This window comes from Neolamprologus multifasciatus, chromosome 10 (assembly GCF_963576455.1).
Source record: "Neolamprologus multifasciatus chromosome 10, fNeoMul1.2, whole genome shotgun sequence".
Classification (NCBI taxonomy): domain Eukaryota; kingdom Metazoa; phylum Chordata; class Actinopteri; order Cichliformes; family Cichlidae; genus Neolamprologus; species Neolamprologus multifasciatus.
The window spans coordinates 12,930,990-12,957,625 of record NC_140448.1 but is presented as its reverse complement, the minus strand read 5'-3'; the positions used below and the strand labels follow the sequence as shown (position 1 = coordinate 12,957,625).

General features: G+C 42.0%; 1 protein-coding gene across 4 annotated transcripts in view; it reads left to right on the top strand.

The window, feature by feature from the left end:
* The first annotated feature begins 38 nt into the window (after window positions 1–38).
* Window positions 39–26,636, top strand: part of ltbp3 (latent transforming growth factor beta binding protein 3) — a 40,880-nt gene continuing 14,282 nt past the window's right edge. For 2 of the 4 annotated variants that reach the window (XM_085173897.1, XM_085173895.1), the window contains exons 1-14: window positions 40–630; window positions 16,085–16,357; window positions 16,440–16,603; window positions 16,694–16,799; window positions 19,050–19,136; window positions 20,652–20,768; window positions 20,909–21,061; window positions 22,721–22,819; window positions 22,919–22,932; window positions 23,018–23,084; window positions 23,261–23,338; window positions 24,238–24,366; window positions 26,264–26,395; window positions 26,477–26,605. In XM_085173897.1, coding sequence (XP_085030023.1) covers window positions 393–630; window positions 16,085–16,357; window positions 16,440–16,603; window positions 16,694–16,799; window positions 19,050–19,136; window positions 20,652–20,768; window positions 20,909–21,061; window positions 22,721–22,819; window positions 22,919–22,932; window positions 23,018–23,084; window positions 23,261–23,338; window positions 24,238–24,366; window positions 26,264–26,395; window positions 26,477–26,605 — 1,786 coding nt within the window. In that variant the 5' untranslated portion in view covers window positions 40–392. Of the gene's footprint in view, window positions 631–16,084; window positions 16,358–16,439; window positions 16,604–16,693; window positions 16,800–19,049; window positions 19,137–20,651; window positions 20,769–20,908; window positions 21,062–22,720; window positions 22,820–22,918; window positions 22,933–23,017; window positions 23,085–23,260; window positions 23,339–24,237; window positions 24,367–26,263; window positions 26,396–26,476; window positions 26,606–26,636 lie in introns of all 4 variants that reach the window. The other 2 variants (XM_085173896.1, XM_085173898.1) reach the window with 2 other exon arrangements.

The following is a 26,636-nucleotide window of genomic DNA, read 5'->3' as shown; positions in this document are numbered from 1 at the left end:
CCCTCTCTTCTTTCTCTTCCAAACCCACATACGCACTCCTCTCCAGCCCTCCAAAGCAACAGGCGAGAAGAAGGAAGAGCGACAAAAGCAAAAGAGCAACTCCTGCAACTTTTTTGGAACGAGCGCAACTAGGAGAAGCTTCCGAGGATGCCAAACGCGTCGGTTTTGCAGATGGATCACATGGGTACGCGAGGGAACTGATTTTATTTTTCCCAAAGAAGAAAACAGGAGGGAGGACACACGTTTTTGTTTTGTTTTTTCCACCACCGTATGAGACGTCAAAAGTTTCCCTCTGTGTTAACAAAGCAGGCGCCTTTGAGCTGGAGCTGAAACCCTCGGCTTGTGATTAAATGTCCCGGGGTCTCTGTGGAGGGCAGTGAAAGGATGCCAGGATGCCCTCTCTGATCTCCCATCTGCTTGTCATCTGGCTGAGCGTCCACAGGCTGGTGTGGTGCACGGAGCGCTCCTCCACACGCGAGCGTTTCAAGGTGGTCATCGCTCCTCTCATCTGCAAGCGGGTCTGCCTGAAGGGGCAGTGCCATAATACCTGCGAGCAGGGCAACAACACCACGCTGATCGCGGAGAACGGGCAGGGGGCCGACACGCTCACCGGACCGGGCTTCAGGGTCGGTAAGTGACGGAGGCAGTTACTTATGAGGGCTGGGGGCGATTAAATAGACCCCCTGCGATTGAGAGCCCTGTCCTGACCCCAGGCTTTTACGTTGTGGTTATCCCTGTTGTGCCAAAAAATGATTTCCGGTAATTGCAAAAAGACATGATCGCGATTATTTAAACGATTATAAATGACTCATTGGCCTTCAATCTGTCAAAAATATGCCAAACACATCTCATATCATGACTGATGTCCTGTGATTTAAAGCCAGAAGGAACATTTCTGTCACAAGACAGAAGCTGGAGGGTTTGGGGCAAAGTGACTTTTATATATTCTTTATTTATGCAGATAAAAAACAATCTTCATAAGGGATCTGGCCAACAGGACAGCAGAAAGTGTAACAAATATAACATTACAATTTTATAGGCATACGTTAAGTTTCCCCAGCATCATGTTCCCCTCCATCTGTTTACCAAAATAAGTAAAGATATTAGACATAAGAAACAAGGAGAAACCATGGAAATCACTTTTTGGCACATCGCCCCTGTAGAGAGGTGAGGGAGGCCTGTTTGTTTGCTTAAAAGCTGACTTTCTTAATAGCTTATTATACCAACGTGGAGCTCCATAAAACACCTAAAACTGGCCCAACTGTGCTTCTCTATAAGAAAAGGTTATGCCTGAAAACCTGAAACACTTTTAGCTCATTTCAAGGTTAGTTGATAGCACGAGCGCGAGTTGAAACAATAAAGTCCACCTAAAAATCAAAACCAACACCATGTCACAAAAAATGGCCCATAATCCACAAAATAACCGGTTCAAAGCAAGCATATCTGATCATCTCGAGGCCTTTTGGTTCCATACCTGCTGCTGATAGGCTCCGTGGGTTCATGTGAGGAAACTGTGCAAATAAATAGGTGGCTAAGATGAGGTGAGCTGAGGTTTACACTCCGCTGCATCTGGAAAACGTTCCTGGGTTACACTTTAATTAGTAAGGCACGGCTCATTACATGGCACATAAATGTACTCTTAAGATCTATACTTTCCCCACCTCCCTCACTCCAGTGTCTGGTTGGCATGAGTGGAGCTGTTTCTGTGCTGTATCAGATCAGCTGTGGTTGAGACTTGGAGCCTCGCAGTCTACATCAGTGTGCCGCTCCACAAATGGATTTACCCTCAGTGGCTCGGTGTACAGAGTGAGATTGAGCTAACACAGTCTGACAGTGAATTAACTCAATAACAGTAATGAAAGTGAGCTAATACACTACGCTGCACGGCACAGCTCAGTATTTATTAACATGATACGGCTTCTTTCTTCTTTTTCTTTCTTAAAACTCACATATTTCTAAAAATAGATTTGTCTTCCACTTATGTGCTCTCTCTCTCCTTTATTTTTTAACCAAACTAAGATGCAGAGCTGCTGGATGAAAAATAAACAATGCCTGTGGGGAGGGAGGAGTGGCAGCAGCAGGTTGTGGTTGTGGTGCATTTTGCATTCATCACACACAGGTTTGCACAGAGTTGCAGTTGCGTGTAGAGTCGTAGCTGGAGTCGAAGCAGGCTGGATTCAATTGAGGCCAAGTGAATGGTACTTGCACTGCTGTGACAGTATTCTTCCACTCTGACACAGTGTAGAGGCAAAGAGTTGGCTCCGGCATCAGTCTTCCCTCTTCTCCCCCCGATTTCCTTGCGGTACGTCACGTTTTATGGAGCTTCTGTGTAAAGTAATTCAAGAGAGACGCGTCGGATTCCTGGAATGCCTCATGCTGTTTCGCAGTGTGTCTGGATAACGAGATCATGTCGTCACACAGTCCCGTCTCCCGGATTTATCCGTCCGTTTATCGGAGTTTTTGCAGAGAGGGACCGAGGAGTCGACTCCAGCTTGCACAGGAGATGTGTGCTGTTCAGTGCGAGCGCTGGAATGTGGTCTGGACAAGTGGAAATTTCTCTCTCCCGTGTTAAAACGGCCACGGCTATAGCAGCAACAATATGAAGACTTTTCCATATTGGAGCAGTTGTGATGTAAGCAACGGCGAGCCTGACGCCCAGACTGAACAAAACTTTTCCACAAAAGAAAATATGATTCCTGTCAGTCTGTAGAAGTAAAGAAGAGTCTTTAAAGAGCAAACACATTCAGAACCAAGATACACTTTTAGTCATAATGTAGTTCACTGAGACTTTTTGCTTTGCTTTACTTGACATGTTCTCAAAAGTTTGTGTTTCCACGGCAAAACAGGTCATTTATTTTATATTAAACTGAAAGAGGGAAGTAAAATCCTGTTCGTTACTTCTGTTTGTTCTGTTTTAGTAGGTCAAAGAAGTTATCCAAAGTTAAATATATCAAAAGCTAAATAATACAGGTACAGTGCGTGTATTTATGGTGATCATAAAACCCTCCTCAGTTTGTTGATCTTCTGACTTTTCAGCCAGTGACAGGCACTTAAAACTAAAGCGGCTGAGCTAAAGGATGTGAAATCACTCTGCACGATTTGTATTCTTTGTACGTTATTGTACAAAACCTTTGAGCTGGCTCCCATTTCTTTATATTTTGCTTCTAAGAAACCAGACTGACATTTTTTCGAGTGGTCTCGAGCAACAGTTCACCAGGCTTTCTGAAGATCTCTCTAAGGTTTTCTTTGGACATTGGCTGCTTTTCCCAAACGTATTCAGCACAGTGCTTGTACCTGACTGTTTTTGTTTGTTTGTTAAGTCACTTCACGCTGACCTATATATCATTCAAGCATAAAACAGGCAGCTAGCTCAAGGGATGAACAAATGTTGTGTCTACACATAACAGACAACTTAGCAAAGAACCAATTTCTATCTGTACGCACTTTGTTACTAACAAAATGTCCTAAAATATCCTTTTTTTTTTTTTTTTACTAATTTCTTTAGTTGAATCTATGAAAAATGGCAAAGATAACACAGTTTAACAAATACAAAAGAGTAAATTTGCACCAACAGGGGGATTCCCAAAGATTTATTAGCTGAAAACTCACCATGGTGTGCAGCGTGTCATTAAACAAATTTGAGGAAACTGGACAAGCAGAGGACAGAAGAAGGCCTAAAGACTATCTACAGCAGGTGTACTTGATCTGAAAGTCATGTCCTTAAGAAATAAGAAGGAATCCAGCAAACACCTGACACAGGACTCATTTGATCTCTCAGCTGATCCATGTGCTGTTTGTCGAAGCCTCATCAGAAACAGTCTCAGTGGAAGGATGGCTGTTAAGAAGCCATTTTTAAGCAAGGGGAACAGAGAAAATGCTCAGATTTGCTCACACAAAAACTGGACTGAAAATTAGTGACAGCAGGTCTGATGGAGAGATGAATCCAAATTTGGAACTTTTGGTTTAAATTGCCATCAGCATGTATGGAGGAGGTCAGGAGAGAAGCAACAGTGAGTGTCTACAACCATCTGTCATGGTTTGGAGCTACATTTCTGGTAGTCATGGATTGGCTTCCCCACAGCCCAGACCTCAACATGAATGAAGCAGTGTGGGAGAGAACTGAAAAAAAAGGCAGAAAGATCCAAAACATAAAGAAATGAGGGGTGATTTAAGACTTTGGCGCAGTACTGTGACTAAAATAAAAAGGTATGGCATAGATTAGAGCAGCTTTAAACAATTACTCTGTTTTTCCAGCAATATACCACAGAAGCTTTGTTTGCGTAAAGGCCTGAGCTTCTTTATGTTTAAAAATACACTAGTTCATAAACAGCAATTATCCAAAATGTAAATCAAGTAATAAATAGAAATAATGAATCTGTTTGATCTGCGCGGGATGTCATTATGCTGTTGCAGACTGGGACAGACAGACGGAGAGCACCCAGACCACCCAGATGTTCAGACAGAGCAGATTGTCTCAGTGTGAATAACCTGGAGCACATGAATATAAATCACCTGCACAGCACGCTGCTCATTTGGACTTTCTATAAGAGAACGTTTGCACACAGGCAGACGTTACAGGACATCGTTTTATTCCTAAGTATGTCCCATTCAGGATCGGCCATCAGATTACGACATCCGATTTGTTTTGTCGATATGCTTGCGTTGATTACATGTGTCATAAATGAATCTGCATTTCACTTTACACTTTATAAAACTGATGAAAGCAAAGAATTCCTTCCAGGCATGGCAGGCAGAAAAAAGAAGTGTTTGCAGCAACATACAATTTGCCCTCCTCATGGACTCCACATGGTGCCTATGTAAGTAATCACAGGGCTCTGCAGGGGGTTAGTTGGTTATGATAGCGATAAAACTATTGCAGAATACATATTGTTTTATTTATTAAAGTTGAATTTTAGCATTCAGAGACTGGAAAATATTAAAAAGGATGAAAGAGTTGCAAACCCGTGAATGACCTTAACTTATGCTGATCACATGCTATAACCCCTTTTAAAAACGTATTTTATCCCCAACACTTTCAATCTTGGTTCAAACTGTTGGTGAGAGAGAAAAATAGACAGCAATATGATGCTATGTTTGCTGCTTTATTGCTTCTAAAAGTTTAAACATCTTGTACTTTGTCAGAATTATGTATTTCTTTCAGAATCAATGGCTACATAAAAGCAGTGCACATACTGTGGTTGCTTTGACTAAGGCGTTTAGTCCAAGTCTAAATGTTTCTCGCTGTTGCTAGCACGGAGGCATCCAATATATCTTGCCTTCCTGACAGCAGCTGCTCAGCTCCCAGACAGCTCCCTCTCTCCTCTGCATCTCCTCTTTATCAGGCCTGCTGTTGCCAGGCAGCTCCAGATTCTCATCTTTTTCTGGAATAACTAAGGGAATGCTGTGAGGGGGGGTGGGGCCTCGTTTGCACAGGAAGTGGTTCTTATCATAGCTCAGTCTGGGCTTGCGTCCCCTAAAATGGGCATCATGACAAGTGGAAATGGCTATTTGAGGATTTCCCATGTGGTTTTGTATTTAGGGTAAAGTGACAGTAGTAGCCTTGTGGTTTGTTTTGGTTTTCCCTTGGCATGGGTCAGAGGTCCATGGGAACTTGAAGATGAACACAAGTCAGTTAAATACAGCAGTCAGGGCTGGTTCTGCTTTTTCTCTCCTTCTTTCTCTTTAGGGATGCAAGTTTATTTTACCTTTCAAAGCCCTCTGCTCTTCCCCACACGCTCTTTTCTCTGTCATGCCAAACTTTGGAGAAAGCGGTCTAACACAGGCAACCAAGAAACCTGCAGCACTCCGGATTTTTTGCCACAGGCTGGACTGAGCTCAGAGGCAAAGCTGGGCACGGCTCCCGTGCTCACAAACTCACAAACACACAAACACGCATGAGCGATGGACTCTCGGGCACATTCATTCCCAGCTTAATAATCACGAAAGCTTCTTACCTTTGGCTGCTGTTTACAGGCTGGCCATTGACCCCGTTGCCAAGGCTGAGTTTTAATGTAAATAGGTGTAACCTCCGTGTGTCCATTTAAATAATGCTTGTAATTATTTGGGAGGTTTTGTGTTCTCGTTAACCTTTTCTTTTTTTGCCTTAGTTTCCACTGTGGGCTCTCCTCATAAAAGTGGATCCAACTGGTAAAGCTGTGAAAATGCTTTATCGTTTAAAAGATAAACACACCCAGTTTTAGTCACTTTGTTTTGATTCAGTGCAGCTTCCCCTCAGTGAAGCGTGGCCTTTTAAAAAGGTTAACTCCACAGTCAGTTTTTCCTTTTTTTTAAAATTTTACTTTAGTCAAGCTTGCACCACAACACTCACTCAGAGCCAACATCCACATGATCTTAAGCCGGAGTTCCCCATCCAATCAGACTCTAAATAGCCTGCATTTATGTAGCGCTTTTCTAGTCTTACAGGCCGCTCCGAGCGCTTTAATCCTACTTTTCAGCGCGAAGAAAAAGAGAGGAAAAAAAAGCATCTCATTAAATGAACTTTGTGGAAACAAAGCAGCAATTAGAGGTGCTCTCTTTTAAATCGTCTCAGGGCAACGGCGTGTATATTTTTTGCATGTGACTGTGTCCGGGAGCGGTGTGCTGAATGAACCGAGCTCAAACAAACAACCCTCTTTGCCATCTTTAACACTCTCCTCCCATTTGTGTAGTGAGAGGGGGGAATGGAGCAGTTATTTAAAGCTACTGAGAGGAATGCTGGGGACTGCACCCACACCGAGCAGAGACCCTGTAGCTGTAGCGATTAGGAAGGGTAAACAGAATAACATGGCCTCCGCCAGCACTGCCTCCTGCCCTGGCCTGAGACAGAGCGCCCTGCAGACATTACCTGCCACGCACTCCAGTGCTGAGTATCTCACAGCACAGGTATCTGACATAATCTCAGCAGAGCACAGTCAGCACTCTTACCTGCCTGCCCTGCAGTCCTTATAGCCGGGGCTTTTAGATAGTCATTAGATGACATCATCTGCACCGGTGCCAAGATTCTATCTGACTCTCTTGCTCTCTTTCCACAAAACGTATGTGCCAGAGGGGCATGATGGGGTAACGCTGGATTTGTGCCCGCTAAAAAGCTGTGCAGTGTGGTTGCATATTTCCATGACATGTGAAAACCACATTGTGCAAGGCACGGTTTGATTTAGATCTGGATAATTGCGGCCCTCCTTATACTCAGACTGATCCCCCTTAATGACGGCTGCTTCTGTTTCTCGGGAGCAGTCGTCGTTGTCATCATCCCGTCTCTGTAATGTTAACAAACTGTTGTTTTAGCCTTTGTGTGTGTGTGTGTGTGTGAGAGAGAGAGAGAGGTAATGAAAGCCTTCAGTGACAGTGCTGGACTCTGGCAAAGGGCAGCACTGTTGTTTGGATAGCTGAAAGTGAGGCCGTCCAGAGTTTCTGGGGGTTGATGGAGGAGCGGGAGCTCTACAGGGGGAGAGTAGGAGGAGAAGGAGGAGGAGGAATGTGTACGCAGGTTTGTGTTTTCATAAGGCGGTGATTATGTCATTTACTCCCAGTGTCTGGCTCAGCTGCGGGAGTCTGACCCACTTCATGCGTCGTCCCTTGCTTGGCGTGGTATGTGGTCTCACAGTGCCAGTTGACGGTGGGTGTATTTGGGGACGTGGTTTGATGGTAAAGGGAAGCACGTCATATGATGATAGCCATTCTCTTCTTCTCGTTTTAAACACCGGCTCTTGTGGCAACTGTTTATGGGAGCCGGTGTTGTTTAGTCACAGTTCTCTCAGGTCAACGAGAAGAAAAAAATATAACCAGAAATAATCCTGGAGGCACTTTTTAAAAGATGAAAACAGGGTCACGGGGTTAAATCTAGTTTTCCACTCGCAGGCATTAAGCTAGGTTGAGCTTCACCACTTTCATATTCCATAGAAGAATGAGACCACAGAGGCCATGAAAAACAAAGAAGCAGTGTTTATGTTTCACTGTGAACACTAAAGCTGACCTATAGTACCAAATATTCAGACTTCCTGCTGTAATCTTTGTAGCTGCTCTCAGCTCCTATATTCTGGATCAGGTTCGGCGTTGAACGTGGATGGATGGATTTAAAAGACTGCCCAATCAAGTCTGACAAATTATGTTTTTTAGTGGGTTTGCAGTTAGTTTACTTAGAACCTGATTTAGTGGCAGTACCCTCAAGCACCCGGCTGTGTTTGTGGAAACTAAACAACTGCATCTGAAGCCAAGCCAAGCAACAGCCAATTAAGAGAAAGCTGACCTGAAAGAAGGGTGGCCTTAAGGCACCTTTTAAGGCTTAAATGGCTTGTGTTGGACCGTGGGTGAACTGAGAGGCTGCATTAAGGCACAGTATAAGAAAAATAAGCAGCTGTGACTCATACTGACCCACTCTACTGTAGTAGAGTCCAGGACTATGAATATGGAGCGATAAATGAGGAAAAGGTCCACTTTAATAAACCACCAAGTGGAATTTTCATAAAATCTTGATGAGAATTACTCACTATGTGGAAGAAAACATCCATCCATCAATTAAAAAAAACATGTTGGAGTACATTTTTAGATATTTCTACACTCAGTTTGATGTAATCATTACTTCCACTGAAGATAAACACCAACTACCAACTGTGTCATGCTTCACAATTACTCAGTAATAATTTGAAAGCTCCACCAGTCTAAAAACAACTCCTGGTGGTGTCGCACTCTGTATTCCTGCAGCTGTACGGGCAAATAAGATCCGGGCATGTCGACCAAAAACCCATCCAGGGACTGAATCACAGTGAAAGTGACTCAGCGGGAGTCATCACCAACTTTCAGACGGATTAGCTTGCTAAGTTTGGCCAGAGGACTGTAGTGAGAGACGGAGACAGATCGGGCCATTGTATCATCTGTATAGCTCAAGATTACGTGGGGTAGCTTTCAGTTCAGTGAGTTGCAGTCTGTAGGACTGTAATTTGTTGTTTTTGTGCTGGGAGGGTGCGGCTGCGGCTGAAAGGACGCCGTGGAGGGAGGGGGCTGATGATGCGTCATCTCCAGACAGACAGAAGTGAGTGGGTGGGTTTTTCACAGGGTACTCAAAGGGCAACTCTTTCTTTCTCTCTTTCTTTGTTTCTTTCTTTAACATCATTAAACTTTTCAGATCTTTCAATCTGATCGAGTCTTCCTGGGCTTTCTTTGGACATTATTTATGTCTTTCTCGTTACACTGGGCTTGCTTACGTAGGAGCTGAGGAATGTACCAATCTATTTTTTTTTCTTAAAGAAATAAGTGTCTGGGAATCGCAATAATCCCCTTCTTTTTTAGTCTGTGGATTTTACATCTCTCTCGTGTGGCTTTATTCCCTCACTTTAACATGTACTCGATATACATATATAACAAATACACTGTTTGTTCCCTCTCATTTGTCCATCACTTGAAGTGCTGATGATAAGAGCTTGAAGACAAGGAGTCTCCCTCCTGTCTCTTTGTGCTGTTCGTGTCTTTCTTCTGAAGTCAGCGGTGGGTGGGAAAATTATAAGCTTCCTGACTCTTGGAACGTACGGGGAAGCTGGCATTCAAAATTAAATTAGGTCTTGAAAGCATAACAGCAAAGCACAAGGTCAACTTCAAATGCTTTCTTAGCTCCACTAAGCTCCAACCACATTTTGGAAAGATAGATCAAAAATATGAAATGGCAGTGTGGTGTGTCTACATGATCTGAAGTGAATGAAGTTATCTATTAAAAACCTTATGTGGATCGATTTGGCATGGATTAGCAGTGAGTAATGTTGAAATCATGGACTGTTCTCTACTTCTTCAGTTGTTTTTTTTAACATGTGGAAAATATTGTTCATAATAGAGTAGTTGCTTCAGATGCACATGTTCCACATCCCGCCACTGACACAGCCAGCCCTGTTCATGCCTCACATTCATCTAGACCACCAAATAACTCTTAAGCACGTTTGATTTTTAATAACACACCACCTCTCGGTTCAGGAATGTGTTAGATCTGTAAAGACAAAGGTGTGGTGGAAAACAGAGGGCGTCTGTCTCCGAGAGGCTAAGCTAGCTGACAGACGGAGTCGCTGAGCGATTTTGGATCATAAATTCTGCCAATGAACTCCGAGGTGATGATTTAAAGGGAAAGTCCGCCAGAGAGTAAAACCCTTTGTTATGATCTCAGCTTTTAAAGGTTGTGCCCATTTCAGCTTGTAATGTGGTGCAGTCGCTCCACCGCAGCAGCATTCTGAGGAGGCGATACACCCTTGACTTAATAGCACTCTCACACAAACAAACACACCCACTTACAAACAAAATCTGCAGGAAACATTAGTCTATGCATGGCTCGAACTTAAAGGAGGAAGATGTGAAGCGGAGGTTTGTGTGTCAGGATAATAAAGGCACGAAGTGCAGGTGTAATATCACCTGCCGTCGGAGCTTTAACTTGATACGTAACTCTTGTGACCCTGGAAACCTTCCTCACCCCTGAATCTGAGCAGAAAGTAGCGCTCATATTTTCACGTCTGTCATATCATGAATAAACACGAATAAACACGTCACCCGGTGCCAATGGAAGCCAGGCATGCGCATGCATCACACTGACTCCACTGTTTTAGAGATGATGTTATATGCTTAAGGCCATGAGCTATTCAAAACCTCCATAGTTCCTCCTTCCTGAACACAGACTCAGTCATCCAGAGAATGCTGTTGCAGAATGCACTTTGTGCTCAGCCCTCTTTGCTCCCGTATACAGTCTTCATGTTCCGATAGATTTGACATCATAGGCCTAAATGGTCCACTGAGTGATAAAGCCTCCTCCTGCATAGTTTTTATTTTTAACACTTGGCTGGTTGTTATGGAGGCATTTTTGTTTACCATGGAAAGGATCCCGCGATCATCTACCAGACTTCAATAAGTCCTGAAACAGTTGCATCTTGGCTGCTTGTGTCGTCTTGCCACCCAGCAGACATCATGGCAGTATCTCTGGGCAGTTATAGCCAGTTACGAACACCTAAAAAACCCAAATTTATATGTTTATTTCTGCTGTTAAGTTAGGCAGTTTAAGACTATAACATGGGAGCTCAGGGGCTGACCAAGTTTTAAAGCCTGTCTGAAATGGCCTCTTTGAGGATCATCAGATTTCTGCTCTTTCACTTTGGCTTAATTTGAAATTTCCAGATGTGGCAGGTTGTTTTTTTTCTGTTAACTCGGACATTTCTGTTTAAAGCGCCATGAAATGCTTTTTGTAAATAAATATATAGGGGTTTTTTTTGACATTACACAACAAAACGCTCACAGCAGCATGTAACACATAGAGAAGAACATCTTAATAGTTGTCAAGAAGCCCAAAAAGGAAGGAATAAGGTCATCTGCAATATCACAGCTGATGATATTTCCTACATCTATCCGGTCGTTAAGTGATGACGTGACAAATCCTACTTCCGGGCCTAAAGTAGTCTGCGTTTAATATGGCTTTTGTGTTGTTAACATGTTTAATGTTTTGTATTTTCTTCTATTTAATCTCAAAAAGCTCCTGAAGCAGTCAGTGATCACTGTTGACCTCCCTCGGCTTTTATTACCACTAATCATTTATTTAAGCTCAGTTTTTAAAACCTTAGGATGTAACTACAGCCCAGCCCATGCAGCAGTATATGAATGACTAACCTCGTATTGTGGATGGATTATCTCAATTGTTCTCCTGGCTGAAGTTTGGTCCTTTTACAGCATCCTGCCATGCGATTACATTTGTTCCTGACCACCGAGAACACTCATGTTAACTTTTATAGAGTGGAAAAAAAGTTAGCTTGTTTATATTATGCTAACATAGCTGTGTTGCTAGCGGTCACGTAGCACATCATTATATACCAGCTAGCCAAACTTCAGTAACCTTACAAACGTCACTACTGTTTAGATTTCTGTCTTCATTTATGTTGGAAGTGAGCTGTACGTTTTAATTTGTTTCCAAAACCCACGCAGTCAGGACATGCTATATTGTATTTAGATAGAAGCTAGCGAGCTAACTTCCTGCTAACTTCTAACTCCGTTAAATGTCATAAATTCCGTTTTCATGGATGCCTGGATGCTAAACTCAATTGTTACACCTGGTAGAGCAGAACGCTGATCATTTTATTAAAGATGAAAGACTTTAGACAGTTTTTCAACTCTCTGTAATGCCATAGTGGTCGTTTGATATATGGACCTGCAGTGGAGTTTAGGCCCAGACACGGCTAGTGACGTCAGACTTAACGACCGGATGGTCTCTCTTGCTGTTTAGGTGTGTCCGGATTTGATTTTAAAATGAAATTCTCTTCTTCTTTTTTAAACTACAGTTTAATTAGAGCTGCAGGCTCATTTGCTCGTAGTCAGGAGTATACTTTACAACCTTTCAAGGGTGGAGTTTGTTCATTTAAACAGCCAGAAGACACAAACAACAGAGCGAGTTTTCCCTCCAAAAACTGGATTATCTGTCATAACAAATCAACGTAGAATTGTCATCTCTGTATGCTGTGAATGACCCTTTTTGGCGTTTTTGACTGTTTTTCTGTTTAAAATAGATAAACCAGTGTGTTTCACAACTCAGTGTAAAAATAGACCGGTCACAGAAACAACAGATGTGATATATATAATCATGCACCAAGCAGATGATGTGTGTTATCCACAGAGTATTGTTTGTGTAATCAGCATTGTCGCATGTAGCATGGCGCAGCGTCAGGCTAAAAACATCAAGAGGTTTTATTCACAGGACTCTACGGTCTGGTGTCCAAGAAATTCAGGTATGAAAAATGTTCTCTCTTCTCTTTTTTGAGGAGCTGGATCAGGTCTCATTCAGACACATCCCCAGCTCAAGTCCAGACTGTCTACAGTTAGTCGTTTCCACAGCCTCTGTGCGTTTAGATTGTGTAATCTAATGTAAGATTCGGGGAAAAAAGTCCTCTGGCTCTTTTTCTGTGTCTGCAATCTCAATTTTCAAGGCCCTCATTTTCCCAGTTTCCTCTCATTCGAAATCCAGTTCTGAGATGAAATGTGAACCTTGGAAACTGGAGCTCTTATGTCAGAGTTAAGTAGTCTTCAGTCTGTGCCTGAGCCTTTCCACCTGATTCTGCATGTTGCTGCCTGCACCCAGTCCTAGTGGTTAAAGTCCTCTGTCACAAAGTGTTATAGGCAGACTTCCTCTGAAGTGTCCATGTTGCTTCAGAGTGAAAATATTTTATGCCACTTGTTGGGTGTTTCATTGAGGTTCTTTCATTTTTCTGCCAGACTTTCACCATATGAGGATGTCCCTGCTGTGCTTAAAGTGATCTAGTCCCCTAATTACCCCACAGCCCAGACTCCTCGGCAGTCCGCAACTAATTACTTCCACGTGTGCGAACCTGGCTCAGCAACAGTGAGAGGCCTCCTCTCCTCTCCTCTCCTCTCCTCTTCAAAGTTAATGTTGTAGCGATACAGGAGTGGTAAGCTCTATAGTGAATGTTTGTTTGGTGAAAAATGGATTTGAAGTTTTGAGTGATTAAGCAGAACTCATGTAGAAGAGATGGTGGACTCTATATTTAGGCAGAAGTCTGAAGCGGTGGTGAGGAGGAGGAAGACAACAGTGAGTGCATTTAACAAAGAGGCTGTAATTCAACTTCAAGTGACACGAAAAGAGACAAAGGAGAAAAACACGGCAGCAAAATAACCGAGGGGAAACCGTTCTGACAAAGGGAGTTGCATTAATAGGAGAAAAGTTTTGGATCTTGGTAATCGAAGGGAGGGTGTGAGGAAGTGAGAACAATGGAGCTGAAAAATGAAACAAAAACATTGTGTGAACACCACAAGTGAGCACCCTGTCATTTGAAGTCTAGTTTCTTTCTTGCTTGTTAGAAAATAACAGTTGCTTTCATCCAGTCATTTTTTTTCTTGACTAATTGGTTGGTTTATAACCTAAAAAGGGGCCTTAAATGCAGTTGGATTCTGTTGTTCAAACAGACCTCTAGCTTTTTTAAAAATTAATGAATTGGTCAACATTTTGGAAAGCACACACATTCCTTTGGCAGAAACTTTGATGACAGCTAATAATACTTGTATTTTTCTCTTACATAAAAGACACATTAAAGACACAAGCACAGCATCATTAAAGCTCTTAACCTGATGAGTAGTGTCCACAGCTGCTTTTTAACCACAAACCTCTTGGTTTGGTTGCTGCCAGCTGCCTGATTTACTATCAAAATGTGGGAATTTATTAACCGACTGACTCCTTTTTTAAGCTCAGACACAGTATTTCTCTTACTGAAAAAAAAATTCTTATGTAATACAAGATGGAAAGCTTAGACTGTCTTAAAGATGAACATCTTTATGCGGCACTGTGAAAAAAAATGGTGCACTTTATCAAACCGCTGAGCCCTGCCTTGAAGAAACACGCCTTTACTTTTTTTAAACTCATTGTTAGATTACTGTGTGAGCATCATCATTCAGATGTTTCACTCTAACAGTCACATTGTTATGCACCCTATATACACCTTTTCTGGATGTGTTTAGTGATAATGTGTCATTTTCCCAAAGCATCTGTTTCATGTCAATCATACCACCATGACATCATCACGCAGCTGCGGCTGCACACCTGTGATGTGAATCCCCTATTCCATCACATGAGATGATGCTGATGACTGCTGAAGTACGTTTGAGTACAGTGAACTTATTGTCATGTTGCAAGAAACCAGTTTGAGATGTTTTTAACTTTGTGGCATGGGGCGGTATCCTGCCTACGCTGTTGACACAGGACAGGATGGTTCCATGTTTTCATGTTGAGACTCATTGGACCAGGCAACATCTGCTTCAGTGTCTCGTGACACATTGTGCATTCAGAGATGCTCCTCTGCATACCTTGATTGTAACAAGTGGCTGCTAACCTTACTGCTGCCTTCCTATCGACTTGAAGCAGTCATTCTCCCTTGACCTCTTACATCAACAAGGCATTTTCTGCCACAAACTGGATATTTTCTTTTTTTGGCTCATTGTCTGTAAACACTAGACAATAGACAATAAACACTAGACACTAGACACTAGAGATGGCTGTGGAGTAAAATTTCAGCAGGTCAGCAGTTTCTAAAGCACTCAGCCCGTCCAGCACCAAAAACCGCGGCAGTTTCAAACAATCTTTCTTTTCCTATTTTGATGCACAGTTTGAACAAAATGTATTGATTTGGTTCCATGTGATTGGCTGATAAGATTAAACAAGTTGCACTAATGAGCAGTCGAACTGCTGTGCCTAATGAAGTGGCCAGTGAGTATTTTTTGTTGTGTGATGTAATTGCAGCACATTTAATAATAACTGTCTTGATTTGCTCTTAAGTATACGTGTGGCTCATGATGTTAATTCATAATTGCAGTGCATGTGTTTGGAAGTCTTATTGATGCTCAGGTATCACAAACATTTGGGATGTTACAAAGACCTAACATGGATCGAAGCACAATAACGAGATGGCCTTCATGACTAAGCTTTCACTCCCACTTCACGAGCTTGTTTGGGTTTTATCTTTCTCTGTGGATTCATCACTGCTTGCTGTTTTCTTACAGTCCTGCTCTCTCTCTCTCTCTCTTATCTCTTTCCTGCGATTGTTCTTATTGTGGGAATTTCAACAACTTTGCACTTAAATAAACACAGCGGGGAACCTAATAAACCTGCAGCGAGTACTGTATATGCCTTTGAGGCCAGCCGCTTTCCCACGAACTTCAAGATCTTTCCCATATGCCACAGTGAAGCCATTATACAGATCAATGACTTTACCTGCTTTCTTGCTCAGGCCGACTGGCTTCAGGGACTCATTCATTTTTTTTATGGTGGCACGGTTCAAAGTGAAGATTTTACGCTGCCCTGCTTATGCTGCAAACCCGTTGGCCTGTCTTCCATACTTATGCTGTACATTACTGAATCATAAGGCTGTTCACATCACTCTATGAAAGATCATATAAAAGTCTGCCTCTGACTCAGGGGATCCTAAATCAGCACTTTCAGTCTGACAAAACTCGTGAATACATATTGATGGATTTCAAAGTATGAAATACTTGTATTTTAGTGAATCAATGAATACATGCTTTATCAACTTATATTTCTAAGACTGCGCCTGTTGCCTTTTCCTCTCTGCAGTTGTGTGTCCCTTGACGTGTTTGAATGGAGGAGTATGCAGCTCGAGGAAGCACTGCCTGTGCCCTCCTGGCTTCACCGGTCGACTCTGCCAGTTTCCTCTTCAGCAAGCCCAGGCAGCGCGAGGCAACGAGCAGCCTGTGTACCCCGTAGCTTTAAAGCCAGACGGCCAGAAATTTGTGGAGTCGAGCATAAGCCGCAGCCAGTTCACACACACGTCATCAATGTCAATCTTCAACGTCCCCTTATCACAGCCGGGGCATCACTCCTCAGAAGGTACCTATCGTCTGCCTCAGCACTTCTCACATTGTAATATCTCTTCTTCCATTTCCTTTCATATCTGATTTTTCTCTTCCAGTGCAGTTTAATGTACGTGTTCACCACACGCCAGACACCTCCGTAATCATTCACTCACTCGACTCAACGGATATCAAACCTCCTCACAAGACTGGGACACGCCAGGTCCTGGTGAGGCGCAAACCAAAGGGACGCTGCTTTCAAGAGACCACGCCCAAACAAGCCGTGAGTTCAGTTGTAAGAAGTTTTGAACTTGAAATATAGATGCGTTCCTTGTTTTGCCATTGTTAATATTTCTCAATATTGGTCTTTTAGTGCAACAGCACCCCGCTTCCTGTTCTGACCAATCAGGAGGATTGCTGTGGGAGTGTGGGGAATTCATGGGGACAAAACAAATGTTATCAGTGCCCCAAATTACCAAGTGAGTACCTCAAGAAATGTCCTTTTTTACCATCTTTGTAAATGTCACACATCTAGGGTTTATATCTTTCATCTTTATCTACAGTATTAAGATTTTTTTTTTGTTTTTAAATCAACATCTTGTGTGTTCCCGGGAATAAAATTACTGTTTATTGAGCCAAAAATGTGAAGCATTCCCACCAATTTATACCTTCCACCTTCTGAAATTATGGCCCTGGATTAAAACAATCACTTTGTACCTCTATTAAAAAAACGAGTGTCTGAACGTCTACATGAAAGTTAGCGGTAAGGTGGGGGAAACGGAAGAAATTATGAGAATTACACACAGACAGCGAGACAGAAAAAGAGAATGTGGAAAATAACCCTCTAGTTAAGCATGTTCCTATGGGCCTGCCCAGTTCAGCGCTGTCATCGCGCTGCAGAAGATCAAATTTCATGAAAATCTTGGCTACTCGTGCTTTTTCCACTCTGCTATTATTCCCTCTTTCAGTTCTGGCTTCAGACAATGTGGCCTTTGACAAAACCTGATCCTGGTTAGTCTTTTAAAAGCTGTTTTTGCAAAAAAGTGCTATCTGTTTTGTTACACCTGGTTGTATTTTTAATCTTTTTTTTTTCTTTTTCAATGAGATGATAAAGGTAAGCTGCGGCGTTGCCTCTGTTTCCATTGTGATTTCACAATGTGCAGTGTTTCCACGGCTCTGTCATAAAACTGCTTTGCATGTTTTTACTCCCTGATGGAAAGTTGAACAGTAAGAAGGAGGAGGAGAATACCGTGGTTTATTATTTCAGGTCTCATGAAAGAAAATTTAAGGCAGTTCTCTTGCAGGCTACCACCCCAAGATTTCAAACAACTATGATTAGAAAAGAAAACAAAAAGAAAGGGAAGGTTTGTCCAGACCTAAAAATGGAACTTAAACTAAAAAGTATTAAAGGAACATTGATTTGTATAACCACACAATTAGACAAATACACAAAAAATGAGAAGTAGCAATTACTTAGACATAAACGTGCAGATGAAAACTTTTTTTGTCCCTACAACCTGAACCAATCGCAGCAGATGGTTTCTTCCTGTTAAAAGGGAGTTTTTCCATTCCACTGTCACCAAGTGCTTGCTCTTGATGACAGTTGCTTGTTTGGGTAGTTGTCTGTATTATTGTAGGCTCCCTACCTACAACATAAAACTCCTTGATGCAACTGTTGTTGACATTTATTACTATATAAATTAAACTGAATTGAACTGAATTGCAGGTAATAGTTTTTAACCATCCCCTTCAGTCTGGAGTCTATCTCAGCTGTCATTGGGTGAGAGGTGTGGTACCCTCCAGATAGGTGGTCCGTCAAAAGGGGTTAACACAAAAAGACAGACACTCATTCATGCACTCATTCACGCCTATGGGTGATTTAGAAACACCACTTTCACAGTACAAACTCATGTTTTTGGACTGCCGTGTCTTTGGACTGTGGGAGACCTGCAGAGAGCCTCCACAGACACTGGGAGACAGCCCTGTCACTTAGCTCGCAGTAAAAATGTGCTTTCCCCCAATTACTGACGTTTAAAACTAGGACTTCTGTGTTTTTTCCTATCAAGAATTAAACTCCCACACCTCTACAATAAATACAAAACTATTCTCACTTTTCTCACGCTTTGCTTGAAGGCTTTGATTGTGTGACAGTTGTTCAAAAAGTCATGGAAGCGGTTTTGTTTAGAAAAGAGTTTAGGAGGGACGTGAAAAATTGTTGCATGAACAGATAACGGGGACCACTACATTAAAAAGAAAGCTCTCATTTCCACCTGCAGTAAACTATAGGTAGTGTTGTGACTTTAGTGTAGGAACTTCCTCCTGTTCTACCTGCTTGTGTGGAAAGCTGGAGGTGTGTAGAACAGCAGCCAGATCTCTGGGCAGAACAGAACAGGCATTACAAAGGATACAGTATTGATTGTCAGACACAGCATGAAAGGAGAGGCAGGGGTGGAGCTGGGTTGCAAAACAGTTTGCAGATCTGTAGCAACAGTAGGGAGACACTAAAGCCTTATATAAGATTTACTGATGAGATTTAGACGAGAATACCTGAGGTACAGGTGATGTGGGAGTTTCACAGCTGCTTGATTAGTTGTAAAGGGCTGTTGTAGTATTTGAAGTATACAAAATTGCAACTGCAGTGCATTTACCTTACATTTTGTATAATTTGATGTCAAACTCTCTGCTTTTCATATACCTTTACCTGTGTGCTCTGCTGTGTCTTTCCTCAGATGCATCAGTCAAACAGAACATTGTGGAAGACTATGGCTCTACTTGTCCCCAAGGCTATAAAAGATTCAACAGCACTCACTGTAAAGGTAAACTAGAGCCGTGAAAAGTATTTTCCCCCTTCCTGAATTCTTACTTTAAACAATAAGTGTTAATATTCGACAAAGATAACCTGAGTAAATAGAAAATGCAGTTTTTAAAATATGACCTTATTTAAGTTATCCAAACCCTTTGTGAAAAAGTAATTCCCCTCAGTAATGAGGGGCTTTGGGACTCTAATGAACCACGGTGAGAGCCATTATCCGTAAATGGAGAAATCTTGGTACAGTAGTGAAGCTTCCCAGCAGTGGCCAGCTGACCAAAATGACTCCAAGAGCGCAGCGACGACTCATCCAAGAGGATCTTCGGGCATCACTTTCCATCTGTCAAGGTCAGAGTTCATGTTTCAACAATAAGAAAGAGACTGGACAAAAAAGGCAGCCGTGTGAGAGTCCAAGGAGAAAACCACTGCTGACCACAAAGAGCACAAAGGCCCATCTCAAATTTGGGTCACTCCATGTCAAACCAGCCATTTATTTAGAACATTTCTTGCTTGAGCGTCATCTCCAATTTGCGTAAACATTTTATGGCCCACAGTTTGATCACACACAGTTTCATGTAATAAGGTCAGTGAATTTTTTCCTATATATATTAAATTTTTTCAGGGTAATTTTGCTCTCTTTTTTCATTTGCAAAGTGTTCCATTGACCCACTCTCAAACCATTTGTTCACACATTAAAATCTGAGCCAATATTTGAACATGAATATTTCAAAAACAATTAAAGATAAATTGACCCTGATCTTTCTTACTGTCAAAATGAGTCTGAATCTGTAATCTGGGGCAGAGACATAATGTAGAACAAAATTCTGGAGTTTCTTCTCGTTGTCCAATTTGCATAAAACGTGTTATAGTTGTAAGAGGCAAAGTCTGATTAAAAAACAAACGCAACATTTCATGAAAAGAACATCATACCATCAAACAGTCAGAGCAGTGTGAGGGAACCATGAATTCTGCTTTCTCCCAGAAAACCCTGAATGAGAACGTCTGACCCTCAGTTTGTGTCTTGAAGCACAAACGCACTTAGGTTAGCAGGAGAACAACGATCTGAAACAAACCAGCAAGTCCACCGTAAAGGTTTTGGACCCGCCTAATCAAAGTTCGATTGAGATGCATGACTTCAACCTGGCCGTTCGGGCCTTCAGTGTGGCCCGTGAAAGACTCTTTGCCAGTCATCACAAACACCTGACTGCAGCTCTTGCTGTTCTTTAGGGGTCAATTACTTTTTCACACAGATCCAAGTAGGTAACATAATTTAAAAACTACATTTTGGGTTTACTCAGGTTGTCCTTGTTTAATATTAAAATTTGTTCAATGAGCTGAAACATTTACGTAAATGTGCAAAAACAAATTTAAAACTCAGGAAGGGGCCAAATACTTTTTTTTACAGTATCCAGGAGTAGCTTATAACAAGGAAAAGAACAGTTTAAAGCCACGTTTAGGAGTTGTTTCTGCCATTTTAATTTTAATCTTATCTTTTCTTCCACCTGACCCTCTGACCCTGAAGATATCAACGAGTGCTCCATGCAGGGCGTCTGTCAGGACGGAGACTGTTTGAACACACTGGGCAGCTTCAAGTGTTCATGCAAATCTGGTTTTGTCTTGGAGAGAAATCGATGTGTTGGTGAATATAAACCCTCTCTGGCTTTCTTCTCTTCTCTGCTTTTTATTGCACAACCACAAAGCACAAGACATGAAACAATCGTTCCAAACGTGTAATGCACTGTCGGGATAGATTGCCACAACACTTTTCTCCTGTGTTAGAGTATCCATCTCTGGGTCAGTGCTTCCGGATAGCATCCAACGACAGGAGCTGCAATTACCCGCTGCCGACCCCCCACACCCAGGTGGTATGCTGCTGCACAGTGGGCAAAGCCTGGGGCCGAAACTGTGAAAGATGTCCGGAGGAGGGCACAGGTGAGTCAGTTTACGAGTTTTACTTCCTGCCACGTCGCACGTCGTGTTCGTTTTTGTCACGGGGACATCAGTCCACTCGCTGCACACCAGCATAGTCTAGAAACAAAGTTACTTATTTATGATCAACAGAGAATTCCTCTTTAAATAAATAATCATTATTTTCATTTAGCTAGATATATTGTAGAGATTTTTCCAGGTCATTATGCAGCTCAGCTCTTCATTCTTGATGACATGAAAGTTTGAAATAGAAATAATAATAACAAAAGAAAGCGCTCGAGCCTTTTGTTGCCCATGCTTGAAGATACAGTTTGCTGCTGTGTTTGATAATTAGTTAAAATAAATCGTTACAGCTTCTCAGATGTAAACAGTTTCTGATCTCCTCAGTCTGATGGGATGAATCGAATAAGAAAAAAAAGCAGGAGATTTTGAACTGTTAGGCCATTAAGTGAACTAAGTAGAATATACTTAATTTTCTTTTCATAATTTAATTTAAAAAGATAAACATTCATACATTGCTCAAAACAAATTAAAGTCAAACTATGAAAACATATAAGAGCTCAGTGGGGAAATGCTGGATATCTATACTGATATGGACCGGGCAATGTGTTAGGAATGAAAGGATGCCACATCATTTGATGATGAAATAAAAATGATTGGCCTGCAAAAGGCTGAATTCAAAGATCCCTGAAAAAAGGTGAAAAATTATGCAGTAGGCTGATCCGGTAGGCTCTGCTGAGATTTCACTGCAGCAGCTCAGAATGGTAGTTTGTATGGCCCCCATGTGCTGACATGCCTGACAACATCTGGGCATGCTCCTAATGGGTGGACAGACGGTGTCCCGGTGGAATCGCTGCTAGATCTGGATCAGGTCATCACTGAGCTCTTGGACAGTACAAAGTGTTGGTGCCAGATAAACTGAAATAGAGTTGTTTTATTGGATTTAGGTGAGGCGAGTGTTGGGGCCTTGTGATTAGCATCTAATGATTCATCCTCCAGGAACTGCCTGTGTACTCCACATGAGGAGTATTGGGTCTGAAAATGGGTCCAAGGATGTCATCCTGATGCCTAATGGCAGTCAGGCCTGTGGATTTGTGTGTGTCCCTCTGTGTCAATAGGACTTCACCATGCCAGGCAGGGAGCACAAGGCCCAATAAAGCACATCAGGCCATAAGGCCACCCTCATGAAGTCTGTTTCTGAGACATTCACACCAGTGACCTGCTGGAGGTCATTTTGTGACCTTAGCAGTACTCATCCTGTCCCTCCTTCCACTAAGCACTCGATACCGGTCCTGCTGATGGGGAAAATGTCAGCGTTTTGGGGGTTGTCTCATTGTTGCCCTTTGAGTGCACCTGGTATTAATTTCATTACCACCATTCACCCCCTCTGTTACTCAACTGACCTGATCAATTATTTTTAAGCAGTGTAGTTTCTTTCTCTCTTAAAGTTACAAAACCTGCATTTTGGGATTTCCATATGCTTTTTAAACAATTTCTCTTTGCAGGGTTGGAGTCCAAAATGCAGTTTTTTGGTTGTACTTAAACATAGCAACGGAGCGATTCTCCAAACTTACTATTAGTTGGCTGAACCTATTTTACAGGGTGTGAGAATTAAAGCAACATTTAAGTCCTCTCCTCTTTTTTCCTCCCGACGGCATTCAGTGGCCTTCAAAAAACTCTGCCCTGCTGGGAAAGGCTACTTTTTGCAAAACATAAGAGAGACGGTGCAAATCACCGTCCCCAGCGACCATGAAAACCAAGGTAAGTGCACAAAGAATCTCTTTGCAATTTTTAGAAAAATCTTTATATGAATCATGTGAATTGAGAGCTTAAATTTCCCTTTATTGCCGTTTCTTTCAGAGCACACCAAGAGGGTAAGATATAGTTTCTACATTTTAATACAGCAATAAAAAGCAATCGCTGTTGCCGTTTAAAAATCAGATCGTCTCTTCCAATCAGATTCATGCAGAGACAACGACCACTGCGCACCAGGTCCCCACCAGCACCACCCGTCCTCGTGTGCCTGGTAAGCGCACCTCGAGGGTCGCCTGCATGAGTCCTACGTGTGAAAATTCATTCACTAAATGCACACTGCAGGGAACATCTGTAGACATTGTAGACTGAATGCTGTGAATGATCAAACATCAGGACTTGAACATGTCATACATCCTCCTGAAGTCTGCCCACTTCATTTCTCCACAGTTATTAAACCCACCCCGCCGACAATCATCCGAATGACCCCCGGCAATGACCCCTTCGAAACACAAACAAAAGTCTTCCGTGAGTCTCAAACACAAGCCGCCAAACCAGCTTAAAAAAATTTATTTCTATTAATCTCTTAAAGGGTTCTGAATATAAATGCTGGCTCATGTTTCATGCACCACAAAGATAGAAAAATCCAGCTCCCCACATTCCCCAGTAAGAGAAGATCCCCTGATGAGCGCTTGTTTCTCACAAATGACATGTTGACTTTCTCCGTGTGGTGAACAGCATTTGTCATGTGATGCACTCCATTTTTTAAAATTATTTTTTTATTGTGCGTTGTTTTAGCACTCCACTTTAAAGGCTAAAACAATCCAACAAAAAGGGGGAGGGGGAATAAGTCAAGTAAGCCAATCTGATCTGACGCATGCTTTGCTTTAGTGATTACCTGATGCTTTGGGGCACCGTGCATGTCACATGCATTCAACCATGAAGCATGAACCAGCCTCAAGGCCATTTTTACAGTCTCTCGGTTCTATGGAGGTGAAGTGTGCTGGTATTTAAGAGCAGGTTAGCAGGTTAGGGTAAGAGACACGCTCCATTTCCATGAAATGAAAATGAAAAAAAATGTGCCGAATGATAGCAGGAATCCAAAGCACTCACAGGGCTCAGCTTTTGTGCTTCTGCTGCTTTCATCTGGTCTGTCTTCTGTGCAGATGTGTGACTTTTTTTAGAGTCTTCCTTGAGTGTAATTTCTCTTTCATGGCAGCTTCAGTCGGTCTTTTTCTATTCAGCTTTGTCACTGGCTTTAATTTGGAAAAAAGTCTGACGCATTTCAGTGTCTGCTAGAATGCAAACAAAGCCAGTGACAGAAAAATGTAGGCACGGCATGGACATTTTCAGCTTTCTGCATCTATGTAACCATATATATGCATGTATATATATATATGACGTCGTTCTTTGTTTCCTCCTTGAAGCACCGACAGATGAATGCAGGCTGAGCAGAAACATTTGTGGTCATGGAGAATGTGAGAACAGCCTGACCGGGCACATCTGTCACTGCCATCCTGGCTACCATTTCAACCCGCAGAGGAACATCTGTGAGGGTAAGAGACAATGGTAGAGACAGGAGGTGCCAGCAGAGAGTAGTTTCTCAAATATGAGTGTGTAAAATTTTTTTTCAAGCAATATTTCTCATATAGCAATGGAAAGGCACAGCTTTTAGAGAATAAAAACTATTATGTTAAATATTATGTCAAAAAAAACAACAACGGCAACAAAAATCTCTTTTTGAGAAACATTACAGTGGCTGCAAGAGCTCAACACATTGCAACTTACAAAATACCTGCAAATAGATTAAACACAAAATACACTGAGCATCTTCATCAGTATGACAACATACGACTAAATACAGAAATACTCTCCAAACCAGATGTCAAAGGTTTCCAGGTGACACAAAGATGTGTTAAAGTCTGCTTGTCATTAATGTTTTGTGACTTTTGACATTATTAAAGTCATCAGCAGTGTTAGAATTTCAGCTAAAATGGAACCAACTTCATTTTCAAATGAACTTATTTGTGCCCTGGAAACATTTCTGCTATTTGAGGCGTATTTCACTGATTGCATGTGTTTTCCTGACGTGCAGTGCCTTGAGCTGTTTCAGGTGTAAAGATAGACACATAACAGGAATATTTTGCATGTTATTTCCTGTTATAGCAGAAATAGCAGCTGTATTGAATTGTATTTGAACTCAAATTTCATGGTGCAGGCCTATTCACACTGAACAGCTACTTTTACACCTGTAACTATTAGCTCCCATGATGGTAATAGTCTGTCATGTATCTTTTTGCTGGGTGCAGCTATTTTCTGTACTTTTCAGCAAGTCTCACGTGCGTCTCCTTGGCGCTCTCAGCCCATTCTTCTTTAGCAAATCTTTAGATTTGATCCTCCAGATTTGATGGTCTCCTTTAGTTCACCCCACAGATTCTCAATGGGATTCAAGTCAGGGCTTTGACAGGCCAGTAGGCAATGTTCACTTTGGTCTTCTGGAGGGAGGGGGTAGTTAATAAGGGGTCACATATGTTGTTGTTTTGTTGGACCACCAAAGCGAAGACACAGCTCGAGGTTGTCTTTAAAAATTTCTTATTTCGTGATTCTTTCCACCTCAACAAGATTCCCAGTTCCAGACACACTAAAGCATCCCCACATCATAATACTCCCACCACTATGTTACACTGTATGGACGGTGCTTCCAGTATGGATAATCTTTCTCCAGGTTGTCCTTAGCATACTTCAGTCTGGCTTGAAGGTGTCTCTTCTGCAGAAGTGGAGTTTTTCTTGCTCTGATGCCTCATAGTCCGTTCCTCCCCACAGTTCTGGTTTCTGATTTGGCTGAGTCATTCACGTGTCTTTGAAATCTTTCACTTCCTACCTCACACAGTACCTGTCACGCTTGTTCGGTACTGTGTGTCTCTCTTTGACTTTATAGATGATGCTTCTCAACCCAGTTCTTGACATTTGATAACTTTACATATACATCTCCTGCTTTGTGAGCATTAACAAATTCTTTTTCCTTCAGTCCAAACTGATTTCTTTGGTTTTTGTCACAATGGTTTCTTCAGTTAAAATCAATTTTAACTTTCTTTATTAAAAAGATAAAGCTTATCATTGCAATAAAAGGTTCAGCTATATTATTGACCCTGGTAATTTATTTTTTCTGAAATAATTCTAATATTGTGTGCAAATAGAAATAATTTATGCTATGTTAAGGAAACGGGTATGTTTATAATTTCTATGATGAAAAACTCATATTTTTAGCAACTATGCTTTTAATTTCCTGATTTTTTTAAACTGAGTAAAAGCCACTTGATCTCACCAAACGACCAACATTCATTCGTCGTGAAAAACTCCAGCCATCTGTCCCTTAAGCTTTATGAGCCTTTGCTGTCTGTCTGTATTAAATACTGCTTTCACTTGACTCATTCTCTCACTCCTGTTGTCTAGATGATAACGAATGTGAGTCAGAGCCGTGCGGCCATGGCAGAGGCTATTGCGTCAACACAGAGGGAGCATACAAATGCTTCTGTCGCCCAGGCTACAAACACATGGTGCAGCATGGTAGACTTAAGTGTGTAGGTAAGTTAAGCTGAGCCTTTCCAATGTTAAAATGATTTTTTCCTATATCCCTGCACCGACTCTGACCTTTCTGTGTTGCAGATGTGGATGAGTGCTTTAACCAGGACATCTGTGGTATCGGGGGTCGTTGTGTGAACCTACCAGGCTCTTATAAATGTGAATGTCACAGCGGTTTTAGGAGCAAGTCACACCGTAGTCCAGCCTGTGAAGGTACAAAAACACAGGTTATTGTGACACTGTG